This window comes from Oncorhynchus nerka, linkage group LG20 (assembly GCF_034236695.1).
Source record: "Oncorhynchus nerka isolate Pitt River linkage group LG20, Oner_Uvic_2.0, whole genome shotgun sequence".
NCBI lineage: Eukaryota > Metazoa > Chordata > Actinopteri > Salmoniformes > Salmonidae > Oncorhynchus > Oncorhynchus nerka.
The window spans coordinates 20,877,380-20,898,753 of record NC_088415.1 but is presented as its reverse complement, the minus strand read 5'-3'; the positions used below and the strand labels follow the sequence as shown (position 1 = coordinate 20,898,753).

Genomic DNA, 21,374 nt, shown 5'->3' with positions numbered 1-21,374 from the left:
TTCATCTGGGACAGTCTCCCTCCTCACATGGATGAAGGATGTCTCACAGATCCAGGTCATCTGGTTAAATCCAAGACATTGTAGTATGTCTTATGAAAGCAAGTCTTTTTCATTAACCCTTTCGTATCCCCTAGGCCTAACCATAGGAAGAGTGACAAGATGTGACCCTTTCCCAGTAGTTAGGGGCAACTTCTATCCACTCCTCCAAATCTTCCATCCCACTCTGTGGTCCTGTAACCATTTGGCTCCTGTAGAATAGAGCTCTAATTCCTATATTTACTGAGGAATACTTTAGAAACAGCTTATCTTTTAGTTGCCATATCAGTCTTATTAAATCCCAGCGAGGATGAGACAAATTGCATTTTATGATCATGTCTAATACCCAAAGGGAATGTATCATTAAAATATAATCTCATCGTTGTGGCATTTAATTTCAATAATGAATCTACATCTAATCCAACTTAGAAGCACATGAAAAATTACAGTAATTTTATAGACACAAATAAAAACCTACCTGAAACACTTTCTTTTCACTATCTTGAGTACATACATAAGTGTGATACAGTGCAATATGATAATCCATGTTCACGATGACAGATAACGATATGTAATTCAACTCCATTGGGTAGTGGGTGTCTCCATAATATAATGACTTAGCCATAAGATCCATATTCTAATGCTGAGACGCCCACCGCAGATAAGACTAAGCCACTGTAGTTGACACTAAGACACAGCGTAGTTGTACCACACTTCAGGCTTCACAATCTTTCCCAACCTCACATACTAAGAAACAACCTCTGACCAAAGGCTCTGTCAATCAACTGTTAGGTGTTCCTTTCTACCTGTTAATAGTTACATGGATCAACCTATTTAAACTAAAGCTGTTTATCATGTACATGACATCAGTGCTTTGTAAATTAATCATTTTGAAAAAATATATAATAAATAAAAAGAAACCACCTCAGACTGTTGGCCCAAAAACACAACAACGCGTGCGTGCGTGTGTAGCTTGTCGGGATGCATAAAAGGCCAGCGGTCTACACCAGGGTACAGTGCTCATAACCTCCAGCCCTCTCCACACTTAAGTGATTCACAGCATACGGGAGGAGGCAGCTCACCCTCTGCAGTCCCTTTACAGCAGCAGAGGGAACTATGTAGGTAATATGCTTAAAACACAGTTTATCTGATTTTTTTCCTACTGGGTTACATATGCAAATCAAATCAAATTGTATTTGTCACATACACATATTTAGCAGATGTGATTGCAGATGTAGTGGAATGCTTGTGTTCCTAGCTTCAACAGTGCAGTAGTATCTAACAGTACAATAGCATCTAAAAATGAAACAATACCCACAAATATAAAAGTCAATGAATGGAATTAAGAATTATATAAATATTAGATTGAGCAATGTCAGCATGGCACTGACTAACATACAGTAGAATAAAATGCATCATATATGTATGAGATGAGTAAAGCAGTATGTAAACATTATTTAAACATTATTAAAGTGACTAGTGTTCCATTATTAAAGTGGCCAGTGATTCCAAGTCTATGTACTATATCGGGCAGCAGTCTCTAAGGGTCAGGGTTGCGTAACCCGGTAGAAGCCAGCTAGTGATGGCTATTTAATAGCCTGATGGCCTTAAGATAGAAGCTGTTTTTCAGTGTATCGGTCCCAGCTTTGATGCACCTGTACTGACTTCACCTTCTGGATGATAGCGGGGTGAACAGGTCGTGGCTAGGGTGGTCCTTAATGATCTATTTGGCCTTCCTGTGACATTAGGTGCTATAAGTGTCCTGGAGGGCAGGTAGTTTGCCCCCCCCAGTGATGCTTTGGGCAGACTGCACCACACTCTGGAGAGCCCTGCGGTTGCGGTGATACAGCCCAACAGGATGCTCTCAATTGTGCATCTGTAAAAGTTTGTGAGGGTTTTAGAGGCCAAGCTAAATTTCTTCAGCCTCCTGAGGTTGGAGTAGTTCACCGTGGTAGTCCATGATTGTCTGTAGGCCCTGTCACATACGTCTCATGTCTGAGCCGTTGAATTGCAACTCCACTTTGTCTCTATACTGACGTTTTGCCTGTTTGATTGCCTTACGGAGGGAATAACTACACTGTTTGTATTCAGCCATATACCCAGTCACCTTGCCATCGTTAAATGCGGTGTATTGTGCATTCAGTTTTGCGCGAATGCTGGCATCTATCCACGGTTTCTGGTTTGGGTAGGTTTTAATAGTCACAGTGGGTACAACATCTCCTATACACTTCCTGATGAACTCACACCATATCCGTGTATTCGTTGATGTTATTCTCAGAGGCTATCCGGAATATATCCCAGTCCGTGTGATCTAAACAATCTTGAAGCATGGATTCCGATTGGTCAGACAAGCATTGAATAGACCTTAGCACGGGTACTTCCTGTTTGAGTTTCTGCCTATAGGAAGGGAGTAGCAAAATGGAGTCGTGAACAGATTTGCTGAAGAGAGGGCGGGGGAGGGCCTTGTAGGGATGAGTAGCAGTAGTCCAATGTTTTACCAGCGCGAGTCAATGTGTTGTTAGAACTTTGGTAGCGTTTTCCTCAAATTTTCTGTGTTAAAAACCACAGCTACAATAAATGCAGCCTCAAGATATGTGGTTTCCAGTCTGCATAGAGTCCAGTGTAGTTCCTTGAGAGCCGTCATGGCATCGGCTTGAGGGGGAATATACACGGCTGTGACTATAATCGTAGAGAATTCTCTTGGGAGGTAATACAGAATTTGATTGTGAGATTTTCTAGGTTGGGTGAACAAGAGGACTTGAGTTTATGTATGTTATCACAATCACACCATATGGGTTAATCATGAAACATACAACCCCGCCTTTCTTCTTCCAGAGAGTTCTTTATTCCTGTCTGCGCGATGTACCGAGAACCCAGATGGCTGAATGGACAGGGACAGTATATCCCAAGAGAGCCATGTTTCCGTGAAACAGAGTATGTTACAATCCATGATGTCTCTCTGGAAGGAGATCCTCGCCCTGGGCTCCCGAGTGGCGCAGCGGTCTAAGGCACTGCATCTCAGTACTTGAGGCGTCACTACAGACACCCTGGTTTGATTCCAGGTTGTATCACAATCGGTCATGATTGGGAGTCCCATAGGGCGGCGCACAATTGGCCCAGCATCGTCCGGGTTTGGCTGGTGTAGGCCGTCATTGTACATAAGAATTTGTTCTGATTGCCTAGTTAAATAAAGATGAAATAAAATGAATAAAAAATAAAATACTTTATTATCCAGAGACTGAACATTAGCAAGTTATATACTCGGAAGCGGTGAATGGTATGCATGCCTCCTGAGTCGGACTAGAAGTCCACTTCGAATACCTCTTCTCTTCCGGAGCAGTCTCTAGAATAAGTTCAATTGCCCTGGGTGGTACGAACAAAGGATCCAATTCTGGAAAGTCATATTCCTGTCCATAATGCTGGTGAGTTACCGCCGCTCTGATATCCAAAAGTTATTTCTGGCTGTATGTAATAACACAAAAACATTTCTGGGCTAATAATGTAAGAAATAACACACAAAAAAACGAAATACTGCAAAGTTGCTTCGGAGCTAGAAGCAGAGCTGCCATATCTGTTGGTGCCATCTTACTAGCTAGAAAACTACCTAAACATTGCATAAACAAAGGACTGTGAAGGGGGGAGGAGAGGACGCCTTGGAGAGTGTTGGGATACTGCCCCTCTCCCCACCGGTGTGATTACTATCTCTGAGGGTTTGGAGCTTGAGGTAGTCACCTCAAACAAGTACTTGGGAGCATGGCCAGACGGTACACTGTCCTTCTCTCAGCACATATCAAAGCCACAGGTTAAGGTTAAATCTAGACTTGGTTTCCTCTATCGTAATCACTCCCCTTCACCCAAGCTGACAAACTAACCCTGATTCAGATGACCATCCTACCCATGCTAGATTAATGAGACGTCATTTATAGATCGGCAGGCTAGATGTTTTTTGCCATTCGGCCATCAGATTTGCCACCAATGCTCCTTATAAGACACATGACTGCACTCTATACTCCTCTGTAAACTGGTCATCTCTGTATACCCGTCCAAGACCCACTGGTGGATGCTTATTTCTAAAACCCTCTTAGGCCTCCACATACAACACCCGTTCTGACAGTCACATTCTGTTAAAGGTCCCCAAAGCACACGCATCTCTGAGTCCCTTCTCTTTTCAGTTCTCTGCAGCCAGCGACTGGAACGGGCTGCAAAAAACACTCCAACTGGACATTTTTATCTCTTCACTCAAAGACTCTTACTTGCAGTTCTGGCTGCTTTGAGTGATGTATTGTTGTGTCTACCTTCTTGCCCTTTGTGCTGTTGTCTGTGCCCAATAATGTTTGTACCATGTTTTATGCTGCTACCATGTTGTGCTGCTGTCATGTTGTGTTGCTACCCAGCTGTGTTGTTGTAATGTGTTGCTGCCATGCTATGTTGATATCTTAGGTCTCTCTTTATGTAGTGTTGTGTTGTCTCTCTTGTCGTTATGTGTGTTTTGGCCTATATATATATATATATATATATATATATATATATATATATATATATATATATTTTTTAACCCAGCCCCCGTCCCCGCAAGAGGCCTTTTGCCTTTTGGTAGGCCGTCAATGTAAATAAGAATTAGTTCTTAACTGACTTGACTAGTTAAATAAAGGTTAAATAAATAAAAATATAAAGACCTGTGTTTTGAGGTCTCATGGGAAGTCTGCTCTGATTGGCTGTCAGGATCTCCAATTTAACAATGTCAGAGGTTTGGGCCAACAGCTGCGTGGCCTCCATCAGGGAACAGTGCTCAGTACTGGTCCCATCTATACACAGGAGAAGATCACCTATATGCAATGCCCCACACCTGAGAGAGAGAGAGAGAGAGAGAGAGGGGTAGGAAAGGGACAGACAGAGAGGGGTTTGAAAGTAGAAAAGCATATTACATTTAGTATAAAGCTATTTTAATGCAAAATACAATATGATCTCTTTGGTATGCAAGTAAAACAGTTTTACATTGATAGTGACAGGAGGCTTGGCTCACCTCTCCACCACACTGGCCTGTTTGATTTTGTCAATGACGATGACCTGCTTGTTCCTGTACACTGCAGTAGCCAGGCTGACACCCAGGCTGGCTGCAGGACACTTCACTATCTCCACCAGCAGGGGGCCAGAGGCCTGCTGCACAGACTCTGAGAGAAAGATAGACATGCACGGCATTAGGGTGGAATATCCATAGTACTGTAGTGAATTGATGAGGTTGCTTGGTGTTGGGTTAATAAGGTCACTACAGTACAGTGATGAAATCAGTGTCTGAGTACTTAAGAAATGTTATAATTATAATTTCCATTTACTTTGTCTTCATTATCCCCTCTCTCTAAAATGAAGACCCCATTATTTTATTTCAGGGGACATTTGGTTTGTTAATGATGTTTTCCCACTTTATTCCAAACAAGGATATTCCCATTTACTTCACCTCAACCCACCTCATTTAATATTTAACTCCGGCAGCACAGATGTCAAGCTGTCTCAGCTGATGACATACGGTATGAGACATGCTATCCAGTGATAACGGATGACCTTAGACTTGGGCGAAGATTTACCTTCCAACAGGACAATGACCTCAAGCATATAGCCGAAGAAATGCTGGAATAGCTTCAGAACAAGAATGTGAAAGTCCTTGAGTGGCCCAGCCAAAGCCCAGATTTGAATCCCATTGAAAATCCGTGGAATGACTTGAAGATTGCTGTTCACCGCCGGTCCCCATCTTACTTAACAGTGCTTGGGAAAATCTACTAGGAAGAATTGGATAAAATCCCCAAATCCAGATGTTCAAAGCTGATACAGACATACCCAAGATTACTCAAATCAAATCAAATCATGCTTTATTTGCCACATGCGCTGAATACCACAAGTGTAGACTACCGTGAAATGCTTACTTGCAAGCCCTTAACCAACAGTGCAGTTCAAGAAGAAGAAAATATTTACCAAATAGGCTAAAATAAAAAGCAATAATAAAAAGTAACACAATAAGAATAACAGAGCTACAGTATATACAGTGGGGACCGGTACCGAGTCAGTGTGCAGGGGTACAGGCTAGTTGAGGTCATCTGTACATGTAGGTGGGGGCGAAGTGACTATGCATAGGTAACAAACAAACAGCGAGTAGCAGCATTGCACGCGGGGGGTAGAAGCTGTTGAGGAGCCTTTTGGTCCTAGACTTGGTGCTCCGGTACCGCTTGCCATGCGGTAGCAGAGAAAACAGTCTAGAACTTGGTGAATGGAGTCTCTGACAATTTTCTGGACTCCTCTGACACCTATTATATAGGTCCTGGATGGCAGGAAGCTTGGCCCCAGTGATGTACTGGGCCGTTCGCACTACCCTCTGTGGCGTCTTACAGTCAGATGCCGAGTAGTTTCCATACCAAGCGGTGATGCAACCGGTCAAGATGCTCTCGGTGGTGCAGCTGTAGAACCTTTTGAGGATCTAGGGACCCATGCCAAATCTTTTCAGTCTCCTGAGGGGGAAAAGGTTTTGTCGTGCCCTCTTCACGACTGTCTTGGAACGTTTGGACCATGATAGTTCGTTGGTGATGTGGGCACCAACAGAGATGCATACAAAGCTCTCCCCCGCCCTACATTTGGCAAATCTGACCGTAATTCTATCTTCCTAATTCCTGCTTTCAAACTAAAACTAAAGCAGGAAGTACCAGTGACTCACTCAATACGGAAGTGGTCAGATGACGCGGATGCTACACTACAGGACTGTTCTGCTAGCACAGACTGGAATATGTTCCGGGATTCATCCAATGGCATTGAGGAGTATACCACCTCAGTCACCGGCTTTATCAATAAGTGCATCGATGACGTCGTCCCCACAGTGACTGTACGTACATATCCCAACCAGAAGCCATGGATTACAGGCAACATCTGCATCGAGCTAAAGGCTAGAGCTGCCTCTTACAAGGAGCGGGAGACTAATCTGGACGCTTTTCCCTGGTTGCACCTGATATGCTGGTAAAATGTTGGTAAAACTGATTTAAGGTTGCCTGCATTAAAGTCCCCGGACACTTTGGAGCTCCGCTTCTGGGTGAGCATTTTCTTCTTTGCTTATAGGCTTATAGAGTTGGTTGAGAGCGGTCTTAATGCCAGCTTCTCTTTGTGGTAGTAAATAGACGCTATGAATAATACAGATGAGAACTCTCTTGGTAAATAGTGCGGTTGACAGCTTATCATAAGGTACTCTACCTCAGGAGAGTAATACCTCAAGACATCTGTTAATACCTCTCACCAGCTGTTATTGACATAAATACACACCCCCCCACCCCTCGTCTTACCAGAGGTAGCGTCTCTGTTCTGCCGGTGCATGGAAAATCCCACCAGCTCTATATTCTCAGACTCATAGCTTTATTCGCCGCCAAATGTGCTTCCACAAAGTATTGACTCAGGGGTGTGAATACCTATGTAAATGAAGTATTTCTGTATTTATTTATTTTTAATCGGAGGAGAACAGACTGAAGGGTTATTTGACATTTGACCATGCCAAACTGACGCAAGCTCTCGGTCCTCAACATTCTGCACCCTTCTGTGAGGCTCTTTCGGGGTCAGGAACATCTGTCTGTCTAACTGACTGTCTAACTGACTGTCTGACTGACTGACTGACTGACTGTCTGACTGACTGACTGTGAAGCACTAGTTCTAATTAGGATATATAAAAGCTTAGATCTCTGTTTTAGTTTTTTTGCTTCATTTAGAAGAATAAAACCGTTCTATGTAACATGCAAAATTAAAGAAAATAATCCTAAACTTCCGGGTGATTTGGCTTACTTACATATGGTATAGAGTCGACTTCTATATTAGAATCAGTAGAGTATTTGTTGTATGTACCTGCTCTACCATTCCTACTAAGTGTTGACATGTTTTGTAGTCGTGTGAATCCCCAGTGGCGGCTTCTGAGCCACGAACACTCGCTCTAATACATTCTTGTGGAACGGGCGCATAATTTACCCTCAGAGCGATGTTGCCTTGCCTGCCGTATTCTCACATAATACCCCTCCGACCAGCGTGTGTGTGCTCACCCATGACGGAGACGTCATACTCAATCAGGAACAGGGCTTCCTGGCTACACTGCATCAGCATAGTGAGGGTGTCAGCGTGCTTCTCTCGGTTTAAGGGCATCCCATCCACGCTCAACACGCGGTCACCAGCCTTCAGTGTGCCCTCTCTGTTAGGGAGACAGAGAGAGAGGTGAGAGAACACTAACCCTTAAGTGTGCATGAAGGAGAGGGCATCGAATGCAGGCACTCTTTCCACACAGACACATCACATGGTCACCATCTTTCTGTTTGCTGTCTCTAGGAATAGAGGAACTTTCAAAAGGGAACAAGGAGGTGTTTTGGACATTGCAGTACAGTCATATTTCGCCACCAAACAGTTCCCAATGTCCTCTCTCTGGTAAAAGATAGATTCTACCTCTGACCTCTCAGCAAATGAATGAACATAAATGAATAAGCATAAATAATATCTATATATTCTCTCATGGTGTACAGTACACTCAACATATCACTGTTTGATGTATATACAATGTATGTTGCCCTTAATCTTCTGAGAAATCCTGGACAGAAACAGTGCAGTACAGCATTCAGCTAGCTAGTCCCTAGCCTTAGGATGAAGCTTGCTCTTTATACTGTTAATGTGGATATAACATTAATGCATGACTGCATTTCCATAGGTCTGGGGGGCACGCATCACTACATCTTTTCAATAGCATTTGCCATTGAAACAAATGGCAAAGAGAAAACCAGGTCCAGCAAGCTGTACCGATTGCACACAGATACATACACTGACTGAAAACAAGGCATTCCAGAGCTTCTTAATTGCTTACTCATGTGAAATTACTCATGAGGGAATAATAACGTGTGTGCACACACACACCTATGCATGTCTTTACCTATCAGCAGGACCCCCGGGCCGTACGTAGGTCACTACCAGAGGACGAGACCTGTGCCAGTCTTCATGGAACCCTCCTAGAGAAGCAGAACACACACGATCAGGTTCAATCTTTCATCCTCTGCCACCCTTCATTATACACACTGTACATTCTAGCAGACTGAATGATGCCCACCTCTCATGACGAATCCAAAGCTGTTACCCTCTTTGTATAGGCACACCTCTATGGTCTTAGATATGACACCCGAGGGAGCATTCTGGACTGGAAACAGAGATGGGGAGAGAGAGAACAACTGTCACATTCATGATTCACATTCAGTGTTTTAACCTAGGTTTGAATTATTTGATCTTATCTTATTTCCCCCTCTCGTTTGCTGTACAGGGTCCTTGGGTTCAGGGTTAGTGTTAACTGCCAATGTGAGTTGCGACCCATTGCTGGGTTGCTGTTTTGGTCCTTATGGGTCAAAACTGGATCATCCAGTGGAGGGAGGACAGCTCATGGCTAGAATGGAAAGGTATCAAAGAAATCAAACACATTCCATTCATTCCATTTGGGCCATCAAATGAGCGTGTCTTCAGATTGAAAATGACACCAGCCTCCACTGGGATTCTGATTAGTTTGTTTACTTGCTGGGTCACAGTCCAGAAATAAATTGACAACTACTGTACTGGAATAATGTCCCAGCATGAGAAGACAACAACAGAGAGAAGTGGATGCTTTTTCAACCAAGAACAAAGGCAAGCTATGTTGACCTTATCTCCACTACTGTATATGTTATTTGAAAATATATGGATATTATAGACCTACTATAATAGATGCAGGACGATACACACTAGAAGTGCTCATACCAAAGGGAGGTAATTCGTACTCCACTTCCAGCACCACACGTTCCCCTATGTTCTTCAGCAGGCTGATGATCTCCTCGTGGCGGAGCTTGGACAGGTTGATGCCGTTCACAGACTTGATGTAGTCTCCCACATTCAGCTGGTCACTCCTACAAGGAGAGATAGAGCTACAATAGAGCACAACCCCAGCAGAGAACATTGAAGACGTTGCTTGATGAGTTTTTCCTGACGATGTCACTTAGCCAGGGAATATCTCTGGATTGGTTGGGTCACATGTTTAGGAAAACCTCCTGGCCCCACTAATGATAAACTCTGAAAACAACATATGATCTCCTGATTCATGGCTTCAGAACGTTGTTGTGTATCTTCATCACTGCCCTGTCATGACTAATGTTCGGCATCTTTGTAGCAGAAAGTCTGTCTAATTATAACACAAGCTATGCAAATAGATGCAACCCTAGAATGATTCAGACAGACAGACAGACAGATAGAGATGAGAGACATGTTTCACATGATGTCTCCCATGTGACATTGTGAGTCAACACGATGCTCATTTGGATGCTAATTAAATAGATGTGCTGCTCTGCTACACCTCTGGGCTACTGCCAATCGCTACAGTGACTCAGGACACACACATCAGCATGAGCCTACCAAACACGGTCATACGCTTTCATCTTAACATAGATATATTGTGTGTGTGAGATCAACCGAGTCGACTAGCAAACAGGCCAGTGGTGTAATGGTTATAATAGCAGTGAGATAAGCTGTTAAGTAATATCACGATTGTCATATCTAGTCGGTTGACCACATTCTATACTGAGACACTTTTGTGGTGGCAGAAAGAATGTAATTTTGCAGTATTTAATATGAGTGTGTGTAATAAATAAAGATGAGAGGCTGCAGTCACATGCCACTTAGTCACTCTGAAGCGTGAGAGAGCTTTCCACTGCGTTTATGGCTGACATAAGGACAAATTATATGAATTGAATGTTTATTCAACTATCTTTACTGAAATAACATGGCTCCACACTCCAAAATAGAAACATTAAATCACTATGAATACCAAGACAATTGGGAGGCAATTAAATAAAGCAGGTAGTCGCTTAAAACAGTTCTCTCTACATTAACTTAATACCAATTAATTCACTGTAGTAAGATGTCATTTAATTTAGTTTGTGTGATAGGGAACATCCATATTAATCTTGTTTATTAACATAGGAGACCCTCTCCTAAACTATGCTCTGGTGGAATATCAGTTCCAGGCTCCACATCACCCAGTAAACAGCTGGTCTCCTGCAGCGTTTATGATCCCCAGGTTAGTGTGAGGCGGTGTGTTACAGTGTGGATGATGTGGGTAACACATACAGACAGCTCGCTGCGGTTGCCAGGTTACGGATGTGTCATCTCAGTGGAGATCTCACCTGGCAGCTAGCCCACCTGGCCGTAGGTTGGACACTCTGGGCTTGCCGTCCTTATCGGACCCCCCGGAGATGGTGAGGCCCAAGCTGCTGCCCTCCCTCTTTATTAGGTCCACAGTGGTCACACCCCGGTAGTCTTCTACACACACACAGGAAGACACACAGGGACACACAAGAACAAACAGGGACACATAGGAACACACAGGGTCACACAGGAACATACAAGGACACACAAGAACAAACAGGGACACATAGGAACACACAGGGGCACACAGGAACATACAGGGACACACAGCGACACAGGGAAAAAACACAGGAGGAACAGTGTATGGACAGAGTCACTGAGTCAGCATCCATCTGGGACACAGGGTCTGTTTGTCTGAACTGTTACAAACACGGCTTGATTATCTCTGCCTCTGACATTCTGTCTCTTTCTCTACCCCTCATTATCTCTCTCTGTCTGACTCACTTTCTCTCTCTCCTCTCTCCCCCTCCCTCTACTCTCTGATGATAGATGTCATGGATAGGGGATGGAGTCTGCTCCATATAAACTGATGGACGTCATGGATAGGGGATGGGGTCAGCTTCATATAAACTGATGGATGGGGGATGGGGTCAGCTTCATATAAACTGATGGATGGGGGATGGGGTCAGCTTCATATAAACTGATGAATGGGGGATGGGGTCAGCTTTATATAAACTGATGGATGTCATGGATAGGGGATGGGGTCAGCTTCATATAAACTGATGGATGGGGGATGGGGTCAGCTTCATATAAACTGATGGATGTCATGGATAGGGGATGGGGTCAGCTTCATATAAACTGATAGATGTCATGGATAGGGGATGGGGTCAGCTTCATATAAACTGATGGATGTCATGGATAGGGGATGTGGTCAGCTCCATATAAACTGATGGATGTCATGGATAGGGGATGGGGTCAGCTCCATATAAACTGATGGATGTCATGGATAGGGGATGGGGTCAGCTTCATATAAACTGATAGATGTCATGGATAGGGGATGGGGTCAGCTTCATATAAACTGATAGATGTCATGGATAGGGGATGGGGTCAGCTTCATATAAACTGATAGATGTCATGGATAGGGGATGGGGTCAGCTTCATATAAACTGATAGATGTCATGGATAGGAGATGGGGTCAGCTTCATATAAACTGATAGATGTCATGGATAGGGGATGTGGTCAGCTCCATATAAACTGATAGATGTCATGGATAGGGGATGGGGTCAGCTTCATATAAACTGATGGATGTCATGGATAGGGGATGGGGTCAGCTTCATATAAACTGATAGATGTCATGGATAGGGGATGGGGTCAGCTTCATATAAACTGATAGATGTCATGGATAGGGGATGGGGTCAGCTTCATATAAACTGATGGATGTCATGGATAGGGGATGGGGTCAGCTTCATATAAACTGATAGATGTCATGGATAGGAGATGGGGTCAGCTTCATATAAACTGATAGATGTCATGGATAGGGGATGGGGTCAGCTTCATATAAACTGATAGATGTCATGGATAGGGGATGGGGTCAGCTTCATATAAACTGATGGATGGGGGATGGGGTCTGCTTCATATAAACTGATAGATGTCATGGATAGGGGATGGGGTCAGCTCCATATAAACTGATGGATGGGGGATGGGACCTGCTTCATATAAACTGATAGATGTCATGGATAGGGGATGGGGTCAGCTCCATATAAACTGATGGATGTCATGGATAGGGGATGGGGTCAGCTCCATATAAACTGATGGATGTCATGGATAGGGGATGGGGTCAGCTCCATATAAACTGATGGATGGGGGATGGGGTCTGCTTCATATAAACTGATAGATGTCATGGATAGGGGATGGGGTCTGCTTCATATAAACTGATAGATGTCATGGATAGGGGATGGGGTCAGCTTCATATAAACTGATGGATGGGGGATGGGGTCAGCTTCATATAAACTGATAGATGTCATGGATAGGGGATGGGGTCAGCTTCATATAAACTGATAGATGTCATGGATAGGGGATGGGGTCAGCTTCATATAAACTGATAGATGTCATGGATAGGGGATGGGGTCAGCTTCATATAAACTGATGGATGGGGGATGGGGTCAGCTTCATATAAACTGATGGATGTCATGGATAGGGGATGGGGTCAGCTTCATATAAACTGATAGATGTCATGGATAGGGGATGGGGTCAGCTTCATATAAACTGATAGATGTCATGGATAGGGGATGGGGTCAGCTTCATATAAACTGATGGATGGGGGATGGGGTCTGCTCCATATTAACTGATGGATGTCATGGATAGTGGATGTGGTCTGCTCCATATAAACTGATGGATAGGGGATGTGGTCTGCTCCATATAAACTGATGGATGTCATGGATAGGGGATGGGGTCAGCTCCATATAAACTGATAGATGTTATGGATAGGGGATGTGGTCTGCTCCATATAAACTGATAGATGTCATGGATAGGGGATGGGGTCATGGGGTCAGCTCCATCTAAACTGATGGATGTCATGGATAGGGGATGTGGTCTGCTCATGGATAGGGGATGGGGTCATATAAACTGATGGATGTCATGGATAGGGGATGGGGTCTGCTCCATATAAACTGATGGGATGGGGTCAGTCATGTAAACTGAGGGGATGGGGTCAGCTCCATATAAACTGATGGATGGATGTCAGCTTCATATAAACTGATGGATAGGGGATGTCATGGTCATAGGGTCAGCTCCATATAAACTGATGATGTCATGGATAGGGGATGGGGTCAGCTCCATATAAACTGATGGATGTCATGGATAGGGGATGTGGTCAGCTCCATATAAACTGATGGATGTCATGGATAGGGGATGGGGTCAGCTCCATATAAACTGATGGATGTCATGGATAGGGGATGTGGTCTGCTCCATATAAACTGATAGATGTCATGGATAGGGGATGGGGTCAGCTTCATATAAACTGATGATGTCATGGATAGGGGATGGGGTCAGCTTCATATAAACTGATGGTCATGGATAGGGGATGGGTCAGCTCCATATAAACTGATAGATGTCATGGATAGGGGATGGGGTCAGCTCCATATAAACTGATGGATGTCATGGATAGGGGATGGGGTCAGCTCCATATAAACTGATGGATGTCATGGATAGGGGATGGGCTCAGCTTCATATAAACTGATGTCATGGATAGGGATGGGGTCAGATGTCATGGATAGGGGATGGGGGGATCAGCTCCATATAAACTGATGGATGTCATGGATAGGGGATGGGGTCAGGGTAGATGTCATGGATAGGAGATGGGGTCAGCTCCATATAAACTGATAGATGTCATGGGGGATGGGGTCTGCTCCATATAAACTGAGGGATGTCATGGATGGGGGTCAGCTCTGATGGATGGGGGATGGGGTCATATAAAACTGATAGATGATGTCATGGATCCATATAAACTGGGGATGTGGTCTGGGGTCTCCATATAAACTGATGGATGTCATGGATATGGGGATGTCATGGGATGGTCAGCTCCATATAAACTGATGGATGTCATGGATAGGGGATGGGATGTCAGCTCCATATAAACTGATGGATGTCATGGATAGGGGATGGGGTCAGTCAGCTCCATAAACTGAAGATGTCATGGATAGATGTCATGGATAGGGGATGTGGTGGATGTCATGGATAGGGGATGGGGTCAGCTGGATAGGGGATGGGGTCAGCTTCATATAAACTGATGGATGTCATGGATAGGGGATGGGGTCAGCTCCATATTAACTGATGGATGTCATGGATAGTGGATGTGGTCTGCTCCATATAAACTGATGGATAGGGGATGTGGTCTGCTCCATATAAACTGATGGATGTCATGGATAGGGGATGGGGTCAGCTCCATATAAACTGATAGATGTTATGGATAGGGGATGTGGTCTGCTCCATATAAACTGATAGATGTCATGGATAGGGGATGGGGTCAGCTCCATCTAAACTGATGGATGTCATGGATAGGGGATGTGGTCTGCTCCATATAAACTGATGGATGTCATGGATAGGGGATGTGGTCTGCTCCATATAAACTGATGGACGTCATGTATAGGGGATGGGGTCAGCTCCATATAAACTGATGGATGTCATGGATAGGGGATGTGGTCAGCTCCATATAAACTGATGGATAGGGGATGTGGTCTGCTCCATATAAACTGATGGATGGGGGATGGGGTCAGCTCCATATAAACTGATGGATGTCATGGATAGGGGATGTGGTCTGCTCCATATAAACTGATGGATGTCATGGATAGGGGATGTGGTCTGCTCCATATAAACTGATGGATGTCATGGATAGGGGATGGGGTCAGCTCCATATAAACTGATGGATGTCATGGATAGGGGATGTGGTCTGCTCCATATAAACTGATGGATAGGGGATGTGGTCTGCTCCATATAAACTGATAGATTTCATGGATAGGGGATGTGGTCAGCTCCATATAAACTGATGGATGTCATGGATAGGGGATGGGGTCAGCTCCATATAAACTGATGGATGTCATGGATAGGGGATGGGCTCAGCTCCATATAAACTGATAGATGTCATGGATAGGGGATGGGCTCAGCTCCATATAAACTGATGGATGTCATGGATAGGGGATGGGGTCAGCTCCATATAAACTGATAGATGGGGGATGAAGTCTGCTCCATATAAACTGAGGGATGTCATGGATGGGGTCAGCTCCATATAAACTGATGGATGTCATGGATAGGGGATGTGGTCTGCTCCATATAAACTGATGGATGTCATGGATAGGGGATGTGGTCAGCTCCATATAAACTGATGGATGTCATGGATAGGGGATGGGGTCAGCTCCATATAAACTGATGGATGTCATGGATAGGGGATGGGGTCAGCTCCATATAAACTGATAGATGTCATGGATAGGGGATGTGGTCAGCTCCATATAAACTGATGGATGTCATGGATAGGGGATGTGGTCTGCTCCATATAAACTGATGGATGTCATGGATAGGGGATGGGGTCAGCTCCATATAAACTGATGGATGTCATGGATAGGGGATGTGGTCTGCTCCATATAAACTGATGGATGTCATGGATAGGGGATGGGGTCAGCTCCATATAAACTGATGGATGTCATGGATAGGGGATGGGGTCAGCTCCATATAAACTGATGGACGTCATGGATAGGGGATGGGGTCAGCTCCATATAAACTGATGGATGTCATGGATAGGGGATGTGGTCAGCTCCATATAAACTGATGGATGTCATGGATAGGGGATGTGGTCTGCTCCATATAAACTGATGGATGTCATGGATAGGGGATGGGGTCAGCTCCATATAAACTGATGGATGTCATGGATAGGGGATGTGGTCTGCTCCATATAAACTGATGGATGTCATGGATAGGGGATGGGGTCAGCTCCATATAAACTGATGGATGTCATGGATAGGGGATGGGGTCAGCTCCATATAAACTGATGGACGTCATGTATAGGGGATGGGGTCAGCTCCATATAAACTGATGGATGTCATGGATAGGGGATGTGGTCTGCTCCATATAAACTGATAGATGTAATGGATAGGGGATGTGGTCAGCTCCATATAAACTGATGGATGGGGGATGTGGTCAGCGCCATATAAACTGATAGATGTCATGGATAGGGGATGTGGTCTGTTCCGTATAAACTGATAGATGTCATGGATAGGGGATGGGGTCAGCTCCATATAAACTGATGGATGTCATGGATAGGGGATGTGGTCAGCTCCATATAAACTGATGGATGTCATGGATAGGGGATGGGGTCAGCTCCATATAAACTGATGGATGTCATGGATAGGGGATGTGGTCAGCTCCATATAAACTGATAGATGTCATGGATAGGGTATGTGGTCAGCTCCATACAAACTGATGGATGGGGGATGTGGTCAGCACCATATAAACTGATAGATGTCATGGATGGGGGATGTGGTCAGCTCCATATAAACTGATAGATGTCATGGATAGGGGATGTGGTCTGCTCCATATAAACTGATGGATGTCATGGATAGGGGATGGGGTCAGCTCCATATAAACTGATGGATGTCATGGATAGGGGATGGGGTCAGCTCCATATAAACTGATGGACGTCATGTATAGGGGATGGGGTCAGCTCCATATAAACTGATGGATGTCATGGATAGGGGATGTGGTCTGCTCCATATAAACTGATAGATGTAATGGATAGGGGATGTGGTCAGCTCCATATAAACTGATGGATGGGGGATGTGGTCAGCTCCATATAAACTGATAGATGTCATGGATAGGGGATGTGGTCTGTTCCGTATAAACTGATAGATGTCATGGATAGGGGATGGGGTCAGCTCCATATAAACTGATGGATGTCATGGATAGGGGATGTGGTCAGCTCCATATAAACTGATGGATGTCATGGATAGGGGATGGGGTCAGCTCCATATAAACTGATGGATGTCATGGATAGGGGATGTGGTCAGCTCCATATAAACTGATAGATGTCATGGATAGGGTATGTGGTCAGCTCCATACAAACTGATGGATGGGGGATGTGGTCAGCACCATATAAACTGATAGATGTCATGGATGGGGGATGTGGTCAGCTCCATATAAACTGATAGATGTCATGGATAGGGGATGTGGTCAGCTCCATATAAACTGATGGATGTCATGGATAGGGGATGTGGTCAGCTCCATATAAACTGATGGATGTCATGGATAGGGGATGGGGTCAGCTCCATATAAACTGATGGATGTCATGGATAGGGGATGTGGTCAGCTCCATATAAACTGATGGATGTCATGGATAGGGGATGTGGTCAGCTCCATATAAACTGATGGATGTCATGGATAGGGGATGGGGTCAGCTCCATATAAACTGATGGATGGGGGATGTGGTCAGCTCCATATAAACTGATAGATGTCATGGATAGGGGATGGGGTCAGCTCCATATAAACTGATAGATGTCATGGATAGGGGATGTGGTCAGCTCCATATAAACTGATGGATGTCATGGATAGGGGATGGGGTCAGCTCCATATAAACTGATGGATGTCATGGATAGGGGATGTGGTCTGCTCCATATAAACTGATAGATGTCATGGATAGGGGATGTGGTCAGCTCCATATAAACTGATGGATGGGGGATGTGGTCAGCTCCATATAAACTGATAGATGTCATGGATAGGGGATGTGGTCTGTTCCATATAAACTGATAGATGTCATGGATAGGGGATGTGGTCAGCTCGATATAAACTGATGGATGTCATGGATAGGGGATGGGGTCAGCTCCATATAAACTGATGGACGTCATGTATAGGGGATGGGGTCAGCTCCATATAAACTGATGGATGGGGCATGTGGTCAGCTCCATATAAACTGATAGATGTCATGGATAGGGGATGTGGTCTGTTCCGTATAAACTGATAGATGTCATGGATAGGGGATGGGATCAGCTCCATATAAACTGATGGATGTCATGGATAGGGGATGTGGTTTGTTCCGTATAAACTGATAGATGTCATGGATAGGGGATGGGGTCAGCTCCATATAAACTGATGGATGTCATGGATAGGGGATGTGGTCAGCTCCATATAAACTGATGGATGTCATGGATAGGGGATGTGGTCAGCTCCATATAAACTGATAGATGTCATGGATAGGGTATGTGGTCAGCTCCATATAAATGGATGGATGTCATGGATAGGGGATGTGGTCTGCTCCATATAAACTGATAGATGTCATGGATAGGGGATGTGGTCAGCTCCATATAAACTGATGGATGGGGGATGTGGTCAGCTCCATATAAACTGATAGATGTCATGGATAGGGGATGTGGTCTGTTCCATATAAACTGATAGATGTCATGGATAGGGGATGTGGTCAGCTCCATATAAACTGATGGATGTCATGGATAGTGGATGTGGTCAGCTCCATATAAACTGATAGATGTCATGGATAGGGGATGTGGTCAGCTCCATATAAACTGATGGATGTCATGGATAGGGGATGTGGTCAGCTCCATATAAACTGATAGATGTCATGGATAGGGGATGTGGTCAGCTCCATATAAACTGATGGATGGGGGATGTGGTCAGCTCCATATAAACTGATAGATGTCATGGATAGGGGATGGGGTCAGCTCCATATAAACTGATGGATGTCATGGATAGGGGATGTGGTCAGCTCCATATAAACTGATAGATGTCATGGATAGGGGATGTGGTCAGCTCCATATAAACTGATGGATGTCATGGATAGGGGATGGGGTCAGCTCCATATAAACTGATGGACGTCATGTATAGGGGATGGGGTCAGCTCCATATAAACTGATGGATGTCATGGATAGGAGATGTGGTCAGCTCCATATAAACTGATGGATGTCATGGATAGGGGATGTGGTCAGCTCCATATAAACTGATGGATAGTGGGGTGGGGTCAGCTCCATTTAAACTCAGTACATTCCCCATAATGCGATGGAATTCAGTGAATTAATTGAAAAAGTACATCTTGACAGAAAAAAATTAAATTATTACAGATTTGTAAATTAAATTTCCTGAACAGAATTGAGGATAAATTGGTCTTGACACTAGCTCTGATGGATATCTAGTTGTAGTGCCTTCAGATGCTGTAGTTTTTTGTGGAGGTTATGTACTTGGTCCCATTCTGTCTCTGGCTCTGGCCACAATGTGCTGTGCTGTTAAATCATGCTAAATTCATGGGGGGAGAGGACTCCTTTTGTCTCCAACGACAGGTATGCTACATAGACATATTTCCTCCTTATCTAAGCACTACAGCACAAGATATTCATAACAGTGCCACACCTATCAACCAACGCAGCGAAGACGTGATGGAACATGTGTGATCAAACAATCACATTGAAAAGCTTCACTCCTTCAGATATCCTTCCATCTTGGAGAGAGTAAGGCTGAAAATATTGGACATGGTACCACAGAGGAGAAACAGTGGAATCACTGAAAGTCACAGTAAGGTGTAACCCCACTGTACCTGCAATACTGCGTCTCCTGGAGGCATGGTCGGTACCTCCAGAGTCCTTGTTGCCCTTAGAGTAGGGCCCGTCATCTGAAACAATGAAAGGAACATTTGGTGAATAATCTGGATGTTTGGAGAACTACTACAGTATGTAAGGAATGTGTCTCCTGAGAGAGGAGAGGGAGGAGGGGGGAACCTGACACCAACACATCCCCCATCCATACGCTGACAGCTGCCAGGGCCTCGTTTAACCCTTTGATCCCCATTAGAGGGAGTGTGGACATTAGAGAGAGGTACAACAGGAAGAAACTCCTCCAACCGGCACTTAGGTAACTCAAACAGAATACTGGCAGGTCAATCTGTGACCCGGAAGGTCATGCTGCTCTGTTTCCACAGTAACATAGTGGGAAGGGTCAAGAGATCAAGACAGCTAGTTTTAGTGTGAGACAGAAGCCACACAGAGAACCCTATTAGACACATTAGGAGTAAATGGAATTTTCTCCAATAGACACTGATCTGAAGATAATGTTGCCTTTAGATTTGGAGTAGCTGATCCTAGATTTCTGTCCACAGGCATCTTCTACCTGCAGTGAAACATTATGCACCAAGATGGTGCATACAGCATACGTTAGAGCTGGGAAATACTCTTGAGGGGACGTGTTGTGGTTAATGGACTGTTCAGGCATGTGGAGAATACAACCACTTTCAGTCATCTACAACAGCTGCTACAGAGGAAACCAGGAAATGCTCTATCTGTTCTTATGGGATCTTCTTTTTACAGTGGGATCCATTACTGCCACAGCAGCACCGGGCCCAGATTAGCAGTGGCCCTATTTGCCTGGCTGTTTGAAGCTGGACACAGCAGCACCGGGCCCAGATTAGCAGTGGCCCTGCTTTGCCTGGCTGTTTGAAGCTGGACACAGCAGCACCGGGCCCAGATTAGCAGTGGCCCTGCTTTGCCTGGCTGTTTGAAGCTGGATACAGCAGCACCGGGCCCAGATTAGCAGTGGCCCTGCTTTGCCTGGCTGTTTGAAGCTGGATACAGCAGCACCGGGCCCAGATTAGCAGTGGCGCTGCTTTGCCTGGCTGTTTGAAGCTGGACACAGCAGCACCG

General features: G+C 44.6%; 1 protein-coding gene across 8 annotated transcripts in view; it reads right to left on the bottom strand.

Annotated features, from left to right (window-relative positions):
• grip2a (glutamate receptor interacting protein 2a) overlaps nucleotides 1-21,374 on the bottom strand; it is a 68,967-nt gene that overhangs the window by 37,326 nt on the left and 10,267 nt on the right. For all 8 annotated transcript variants that reach the window (XR_010460133.1, XR_003859396.2, XM_029621524.2 and 5 more), the window contains 8 exons: nucleotides 20,276-20,350; nucleotides 11,232-11,367; nucleotides 9,814-9,959; nucleotides 9,140-9,226; nucleotides 8,966-9,041; nucleotides 8,094-8,239; nucleotides 5,060-5,207; nucleotides 4,713-4,882 (listed from right to left, as the gene is read on the bottom strand). Coding sequence is in view for 6 of the 8 variants with exons in the window: in XM_029621524.2 (XP_029477384.1) it covers nucleotides 4,713-4,882; nucleotides 5,060-5,207; nucleotides 8,094-8,239; nucleotides 8,966-9,041; nucleotides 9,140-9,226; nucleotides 9,814-9,959; nucleotides 11,232-11,367; nucleotides 20,276-20,350 (984 nt within the window). In the remaining 2 variants the exon portion in view is untranslated. The remainder of the gene's footprint in view (nucleotides 1-4,712; nucleotides 4,883-5,059; nucleotides 5,208-8,093; nucleotides 8,240-8,965; nucleotides 9,042-9,139; nucleotides 9,227-9,813; nucleotides 9,960-11,231; nucleotides 11,368-20,275; nucleotides 20,351-21,374) is intronic.